Below are 8939 nucleotides of genomic sequence, written 5' to 3'. Positions count from 1 at the left end.
ATCTCTCTCTTTTTCAAAAAGTTCTTTTTAATTAATTAATTATTTCATGTTTTAATTTTAATTACATTTTATCTCTAATTTTCGAAAATCACTAACTCCTTTTCAAAAATTGTTTTCGAATTCTCTCTTCTCTTTTCTTCCTCTATTTAATTATTTAATTACTAACACTTCTCTTCACCCCTCTTCATCAAAAATCCGAATCCATTCCTCTTCTTCTACCCCTTTCTTTTTCTACTAACATAAAGGAATCTCTATACTGTGACATAGAGGATTCCTTCTTTCTTTTTTTGTGTTCCCTTTTCTTTCATATGAGCAGGAACAGGGACAAAGGCACTCTTGTTGAAGTTGATCCAGAACCTGAAAGGACTCTGAAGAGAAAATTAAAAGAAGCTAAATTACAACAATCCAGAAGCAACCTTTTAGAAAATTTCGAACAAGAGGAAGAGATGGCCGAAAATAATAATGATAATGCAAGGAGAATGCTTGGTGACTTCACAAAGCCAACATCCAAGTTTGATGGAAGAAGCATCTCCATTCCTGCCATTGGAGCCAATAACTTTGAGCTTAAGCCTCAACTAGTTGCATTAATGCAACAAAACTGCAAGTTTTATGGACTTCCATCTGAAGATCCTTACCAGTTTTTAACTGAGTTCTTGCAGATCTGTGACACTGTAAAGACAAATGGAGTTAATCCAGAAGTCTACAGACTCTTGCTTTTCCCTTTTGCTGTAAGAGACAGAGCTAGAGTATGGTTGGATTCTCAACCCAAGGATAGCCTGGACTCATGGGATAAGCTTGTCACTGCATTCTTAGATAAGTTCTTTCCTCCTCAAAAGCTGAGCAAGCTGAGAGTGGATGTTCAAACCTTCAAACAAAAAGATGGTGAATCCCTCTATGAAGCTTGGGAAAGATACAAGCAGCTGACAAAGAGATGTCCATCTGACATGTTTTCTGAATGGACCATATTAGATATATTCTATTATGGTCTCTCTGAATTTTCGAAAATGTCATTGGACCATTCTGCAGGTGGATCTATTCACCTGAAGAAAACGCCTGAAGAGGCTCAAGAACTCATTGACATGGTTGCAAACAACCAGTTCATGTATACTTCTGAGAGGAATTCCGTGAACAATGGGGTACCTCAGAAGAAAGGAGTTCTTGAAATTGATGCTCTGAATGCCATATTGGCTCAGAACAAAGTGTTGACTCAACAGGTCAACATGATCTCTCAGAATCTGAATGGATTGCAACATGCATCCAACAGTAATAGAGAGGCAGCTTCTGAAGAAGCTTATGATCCTGAAAACCCTGCCATGGCAGAGGTTAATTACTTAGGTGAACCTTATGGAAACACCTATAACTCATCATGGAGAAATCATTCGAATTTCTCCTGGAAGGATCAACAAAAACCCCATCAAGGTTTTAACAATGGTGGACGTGCAAGGCTGAATAATAGTAAGCCATATCCATCATCTTCTCAGCAACAGACAGAGAACTCTGAACAAAACAATTCTAATTTAGCCAACATAGTCTCTGATCTGTCAAAGGCCACCTTCAGTTTCATGAATGAAACCAGATCTTCCATTAGAAATCTGGAAGCACAAGTGGGCCAGCTGAGTAAGAAAGTTATTGAAACTCCTCCCAGTATTCTCCCAAGCAATACAGAAGAGAATCCAAAAGGAGAGTGCAAGGCCATTGATTTAATCAAAGTGACCGAATGCACTAGGGAGGAGGAGGACGAAAATCCTAAGGAGAAAGACCTCCTGGGACGTCCTTCAAGCATGAAGGAGTTTCCTATTAAGGATCCAGAGGAATCTGAGGCTCATCTAGAGACCATAGAGATCCCATTAAATCTCCTTCTGCCATTCATGAGCTCTGAAGAATATTCACCCTCTGAAGAGGATGAAGATGTGATTGGAGAGCAAGCTGCTCTATATTTAGGAGCTATCATGAAGCTGAATGCCAAACTGTTTGGTAATGAGACTTGGGAAAGTAAACCTCCCTTACTCATTAGTGAACTAGACACTTGGATTCAGAAAACTCTACCTCAAAAGAAACAAGATCCTGGCAAGTTCTTAATACCTTGTACCATTGGCACCATGAGCTTTGAAAAAGCTCTATGTGATCTGGGGTCAGGAATAAATCTTATGCCACTCTCTGTGATGGAGAAGATGGGAATCATTGAGGTACAACCTGCCTTGTTCTCATTACAACTGGCAGACAAGTCAGTGAGACAAGCTTATGGATTAGTAGAGGACGTGCTAGTAAAGGTTGAAGGCCTTTACATCCCTACTGATTTCATAATCCTAGATACTAGGAAGGAAGATGATGAATGCATCATCCTAGGAAGACCTTTCCTAGCCACAGCAGGAGCTGTGATAGATGTCAACAGAGGTGAGTTAGTCCTTCAATTGAATGGGGACTACCTTGTGTTTCAAGCACATGGCCATCCCTCTATGACAAAAGAGAGTAAGCATGAAGAGCTTCTCTCAGTTCAGAGTCAAGAAGAACCCCCACAGTCAAACTCTAAGTTTGGTGTTGTGAGGCCACAACCAAACTCTAAGTTTGGTGTTCAAACCCCATATCCAAACTCTAAGTTTGGTGTTGGGAATACTACACACTAAATTGACCTGATCACCATGTGGCTCCATGAGAGCCACTGTCAAGCTATTGACATTAAAGAAGCGCTTGTTGGGAGGCAACCCAATTTTATTTATCTAATTCTATTTTATTTTGTTTCTTTGTTATTTTTGTGTTTCATTAGGTACATGATCATGAGGAGTCACGAAAAAATCAAAAAAATTAAAAACAGAGTCAAAAACAGAAGAAAAAAATTTTTCACCCTGGGGACGCACGGGCTGGCGTTCAACGCCCAGAAGGTGCATCTGGCCGGCGTTCAACGCCAGAACAGAGCACCATTCTGGCGTTGAACGCCCAAAACAAGCAACAACCTGGCGTTTAACGCCAGGATGCGCACACAGAGGACAATCTGGCGCTGAACGCCAGAAACAAGCATGAAACTGGCGTTCAACGCCAGAAACATGCATAACATGGGCGTTTAACGCCCAGAACGTGCATCAAGGGGCGTTTGAACGCCAGAATGATGCATCAAGGCATGTTACATGCCTATATGGTGAAAGAATGGTATTTGTTTTCACCTCAGGATCTGTGGACCCCACAGGATCCCCACCTACCACATTCCTTTTAATCCTAATCACACTCTTCTAATCCAAATCTCATTCTCAATGTCACACTTCCCAAAAACCTTCACCTATCACCTCAATTCCTCTTCCCAATTACCCCATTCACCATTCACATCATACCCCTCTTCCCCATACACCCCACCTACCCCCACTACTTTCAAATTCAATTTCCCACCCTTTCCCACCCAACATGGCCGAACCTATACCCTCCCCCCTCCCTATAAATACCCTTCTTTTCTTTTCCATTTTCACACAACACAACCCCACATTCTCCCACATAGCCGAACCCTCTCTTCTCCCTCTCTACCATATTTTCTTCTTCTTCTTCTACTCTTCTTTTCTTTTTGCTTGGGGACAAGCAAATTTTAAGTTTGGTGTGGTAAAAAGCCTAAGCTTTTTGATTTTCATTCACCATCAATGGCACCCAAGACCGGAATTTCCTCAAGAAAAGGGAAAGGGAAAGCAAAAGCTTCCACTTCCGAGTCATGGGAGAAGGAGAGATTCATCTCCAAAAGCCACCAAGACCACTTCTATGATGTTGTGGCAAAGAAGAAAGTGATCCCTGAGGTCCCTTTCAAGCTCAAAAAGAATGAGTATCCGGAGATCCGACATGAAATTCAAAAAGAGGTTGGGAAGTCTTAGCCAACCCCATGCAACAAGTCGGAATTCTCATGGTTCAAGAGTTCTATGCCAATGCATGGATCACTAGAAACCATGACCAAAGTATGAACCCAAGCCCAAAGAATTATCTCACAATGGTTAGGGGGAAATACTTGGATTTTAGTCCGGAGAATGTGAGGTTGGCGTTTCATTTGCCTATGATGCAAGGTGATGAACACCCCTACACTAGAAGGGTCAACTTTGATCAAAGGTTGGACCAAGTCCTTAGGGACATTTGTGTGGAAGGCGCCCAATGGAGAGTTGACTCCAAAGGCAAGCCAGTCCAACTAAGAAGACTGGACCTCAAGCCTGTAGCTAGAGGATGGTTGGAGTTCATTCAAAGATCCATCATCCCCACAAGCAACCGATCTGAAGTTACTGTGGATCGGGCCATCATGGTTCATAGCATCATGATTGGTGAAGAAGTAGAGATTCATGAAGTCATAGCCAATGAACTCTACAAAATAGCTGACAAACCTTCATACATGGCACGGCTAGCATCCCCTCACCTCATATGCCATCTATGTTATTCAGCCGGAGTTATCATAGATGGAGATGCCTCCATAGAAGAAGACAAGCCCATCACTAAGAAAAGGATGGAGCAAACAAGGGAAGTTCCTCACGGCCCTCAAGAAGAACATGAGGAAGTGCATCATCAACAAATGCCTCATGGAATGCACTTTCCTCCCAACAACTATTGGGAGCAACTTAGCACCTCCTTGGAAGATTTGAGCCATAATGTGGAACAACTAAGGGTGGAACACCATGAACACGCCCTCACTCTTCAAGAAATAAGAGAAGATCAAAGAGCAATGAGGGAGGAGCAACAAAGGCAAGGAAGGGACATAGAAGAGTTGAAGAACATCATTGGTCCTTCAAGAAGAAGACGCCACTAGAGGTGGATTCATTCCTTGTTCTTTATTTCTTTCTGTTTTCGGTTTTTAATTATTATGTTTATCTATGTTTTGTGTCTTTATTTCATGATCATTAGTGTGTAACCATGCCTTAAAGCTATGAATAAAATCCATTAGTCCTTCACCTCTCTTAAAAGAAAAATGTTTTAATTCAAAAGAACAAGAAGTGCATAATTTTCGAAATTATTAGTGAATTTAGTTTAATTATATTGATGTGATGACAATGCTTTTGTTTTCTGAATGAATGAATGAACAGTGCATATGTCTTTGGATCTTGTTGTTTATGAATGTTAAAATTGTTGGCTCTTGAAAGAATGATGAACAAAGAGAAATGTTATTGAGGATCTGAAAAATTCATGGAATTGATTCTTGAAGCAAGAAAAAGCAGTGAAAAAAAAAAAAAAAAAAAAAAAAGAGAAGAGATCTAAAAAGAGTATATAGAAAAAGAAGGAGCAATAGAAAAAGCCAATAGCCCTTAAAACCAAAAGGCAAGGGTAAAAAGGATCCAAGGCTTTGAGCATCAATGGATAGGAGGGCCCAAGGAAATTAAATCCAGGCCTAAGCGGCTAAACCAAGCTGTCCCTAACCATGTGCTTGTGTCATGAAGGTCCAAGTGAAAAGCTTGAGACTGAGTGGTTAAAGTCGTGATCCAAGGCAAAAGAGTGTGCTTAAGAGCTCTGGACACCACTAACTGGGGACTCTAGCAAAGCTGAGTCACAATCTGAAAAGGTTCACCCAGTTATGTGTCTGTGGCATTTGTGTATCCGGTGGTAATACTGGAAGACAAAGTGCTTAGGGCCACAGCCAAGACTCATAAGTAACTGTGTTCAAGAATCAACATGCTTAACTAAGAAAGTCAATAACACTATCCAAAATTCTAAGTTCCCAGAGATGCCAATCACTCTGAACTTCAAAGGAAAAAGTGAGATGCCAAAACTGTTCAGAAGCAAAAAGCTACAAGTCCCGCTCATGTAATTAAATTATTATTCAGTGATATTTTGGACCTTATAGTATATTCTCTTCTTTTTATCCTATTTGATTTTCAGTTGCTTGGGGACAAGCAACAATTTAAGTTTGGTGTTGTGATGAGCGGATAATTTATACGCTTTTTGGCATTGTTTTTATATAGTTTTTAGTAAGTTTGAGCTACTTTTAGGGATGTTTTCATTAGTTTTTATGTTAAATTCACATTTCTGGACTTTACTATGAGTTTGTGTGTTTTTCTGTGATTTCAGGTAAATTCTGACTGAAATTGAGGGATTTGAGCAAAACTCTGAAAAAGGCTGACAAAAGGACTGCTGATGCTGTTGGATTCTGACCTCCCTGCACTCGAAATGGATTTTCTGGAGCTACAGAACTCCAAATGGCGCGCTCTCAACGGCGTTGGAAAGTAGACATCCAGGGCTTTCCAGCAATATATAATAGTCCATACTTTATTCGAAGAATGACGACGCAAACTGGCGTTGAACGCCAAGTACACGCTCCTTTCTGGAGTTAAACGCCAGAAAAACGTCATAATCCGGAGTTGAACGCCCAAAGCACATCACAACTCGAAATTCAACTCCAAGAGAAGCCTCAGCTCGTGGATAGATCAAGCTCAGCCCAAGCATACACCAAGTGGGCCCCAGAAGTGGATTTATGCATCAATTACTTACTCATGTAAACCCTAGGAGCTAGTTTATTATAAATAGGATGATTTACTAATGTATCAATCATCTTTTGATCTCAGTTTTATTTTACTCTTCATCTTAGGAGATCATTGATCACGTTTAGGGGGCTGGCCATTCGGCCATGCCTGAACCTTCTTTTACTTATGTATTTTCAACGATGGAGTTTTTGCACACCATAGATTAAGGGTGTGGAGCTCTGCTGTACCTCAAAGATTAATGAAGTTCTATTTTCTTTTATTCAATTCTCTATCTTATTCTTATTCCAAGATATTCATTCGTACTCAAGAACATGATGAATGTGATGAGCTAATAACTCTCATCATCATTCTCACTTATGAACGCGCGTGATTGACAACCACTTCCGTTCTGCGTGTAACAAGGCTTGAATGTTTATCTCTTAGGTTCCCCAACAGAATCTTCGTGGTATAAGCTAGATAGATGGCGGCATTCATCTAGATCCGGAAAGTCCAACCTTGTCTGTGGTGTTCCGAGTAGGATCCTGGGAATCCGGAAAGTCTCACCTTGTCTGTGGTATTCCGAGTAGGATTCCGTTCATGAATGACTGTGACGTGCTTCAAACTTTAACCTGCTGGGCGTTAGTGACAAACGCAAAAGAGGGATTCTATTCCAGTAGGAGCGGGAACCAACCGGTGATTGGCCGTACTGTGACAGAGTGCGTGCATAGCTTTCACTGCGAGGATGGGATGTAGCTATCAACCATGGGTGATGCCTCCAGACTGGTTAGCTGTGCGAGTGACAGCCGTACAGGTTATTTCCCCGAGAGGAATGAAAGTAGCCACAGCTGATAGTGAACCCCTATACAAAGCTTGCCATGGAGAGGAGTAAGAAGGATTGGGTAGAAGGAATAGGAGAGCAGGCGTCCTAGAGCTCTACAGCACCTCCATTCCGCTTATCTGAAATTCCTACCAATGAATCTACATAAGTACTTCTATCCCTTTTATTATTCCTTTCTATTTAATGATAATCACAATTACTCTTTAATCTCCCTAACTGAGATTTACAAGGTGACCATAGCTTGCTTCATACCAACAATCTCTGTGGATTCGACCCTTACTCACGTAAGGTATTACTTGGACGACCCAGTACACTTGCTGGTTAGTTGAACGGAGTTGTGATTTCACTCATGCCAATTTCAATTTCTATATAAGTACTACTCAAAGAATACATTGATCACAATTTCGTCCACCAAATGGCCTTCCTAGGATGATTGATGTGTTATCCTCTTCTTCCATATCTAGCACAACAAAATAAGCTGGGAAAATAAATTCTCCCACTTTCACCAACAAGTCTTCCACTATCCCATGTGGAAACTTGAATGTTCTGTCAGCCAATTGGAGTGCCATTCTTGTTGCCTTGCTTCCTCAATCTTCATCCTCCTCATCATGGTTAGGGACATGAGATTGATGTTTGCACCCAGGTCACACAAGACTTTCTCAATATTGATATCTCCTATGATACAGAGGATTTGGAAAATTCCTGGGTGTTTCATTTTCTGAGGGAGCTTCTTTTGTATGATAGCACTACACTCCTCAGTTAGCACTATGGTCTCTTTTTCTTCCCAATTCCTTTTTCTTGTCATGAGCTCCTTCAAGAATTTGGCATAAAGTGACATTTGCTCTAATGCTTCAGTAAATTGTATGTTGATCTCTAAGAATCTAGAGAACTGGCCATCCTTCCCATCCTTTCTCAGCCTTTGTGGATATGGTGCCTTTGGCACATAAGGCTTCAAGACTGACTTTGGTGAGGATGGGGCAGGGGTCTCTTCATTCTTGTTTCCATGCTTTTCTACAGCTTCTTCTTCATGGTTGTCCTGGCTTGGGATTGCCTCTTCTATGACTTTCTCGCTTCTAAGTGGGATGGCCTTGCATTCCCGTCTTGGGTTGGCCATGGTATCACTGGGAAATATATGTGTGGGCATTGGGATTTGCTTGGATAAAATCCCTACTTGTGCTTCTAACTTAGAGATTGTTGCGCATTGATTCTTCAGATTTGATCTGTATTCTTCTTGATTGGCGTCTATCTTTCTTTCGGCCTATGTTTGTCTCTCCAAAAGAGTGGAAATAGATCCTACCAGCTGTGATGATAGTTGTGCTATTGCAGCCTCTACTCTCTCAAAGTTGTTCTTGATTTCACATGGTTGCATGGTTGAGGTTGATGTGTCTTGATGGTGGTTGTTGTGTGTTTGCTGGGTGGAATGGTATGATGTTTTTTGTGAGTTGTGGTAGGGTCTGTTGTTGCTTGATTGATGGTTGGGGTTGTGAGTGTTGTATTGGTTGGATGGGTGATGAGCGGATAATTTATACGCTTTTTGGCATTGTTTTTAGTATGTTTTTAGTTTGTTTTTATGATATTTTTATTAGTTTTTAGTTAAAATTCACTTTTTTGAAATTTACTATGAGTGTGTGTGTTTTTCTATGATTTCAGGTATTTTCTGGCTGAAATTGAGGAACCTGAGCAAAAATCTGATTCAG

The 8939-nt window shown here is 40.8% G+C and overlaps 1 protein-coding gene across 1 annotated transcript; it reads right to left on the bottom strand.

Moving 5' to 3' along the window:
* Positions 1-7762: 7762 nt before the first annotated feature.
* On the bottom strand, positions 7763-8356 carry LOC130975240 (uncharacterized). The gene has a single exon (XM_057900059.1). It carries the CDS (start codon positions 8354-8356, stop codon positions 7763-7765), a length of 594 nt encoding a protein of 197 aa, XP_057756042.1.
* Positions 8357-8939: the final 583 nt, after the last annotated feature.

This window comes from Arachis stenosperma, chromosome 4 (assembly GCF_014773155.1).
Source record: "Arachis stenosperma cultivar V10309 chromosome 4, arast.V10309.gnm1.PFL2, whole genome shotgun sequence".
NCBI lineage: Eukaryota > Viridiplantae > Streptophyta > Magnoliopsida > Fabales > Fabaceae > Arachis > Arachis stenosperma.
This window is presented reverse-complemented; position numbering and strand designations above follow the sequence as displayed.

Coding starts and splice junctions, on each gene's coding strand:
- LOC130975240 (XM_057900059.1), bottom strand. CDS start 8,356: ATGGCCAACCCAAGACGGGAATGCAAGGCCATCCCACTTAGAAGCGAG.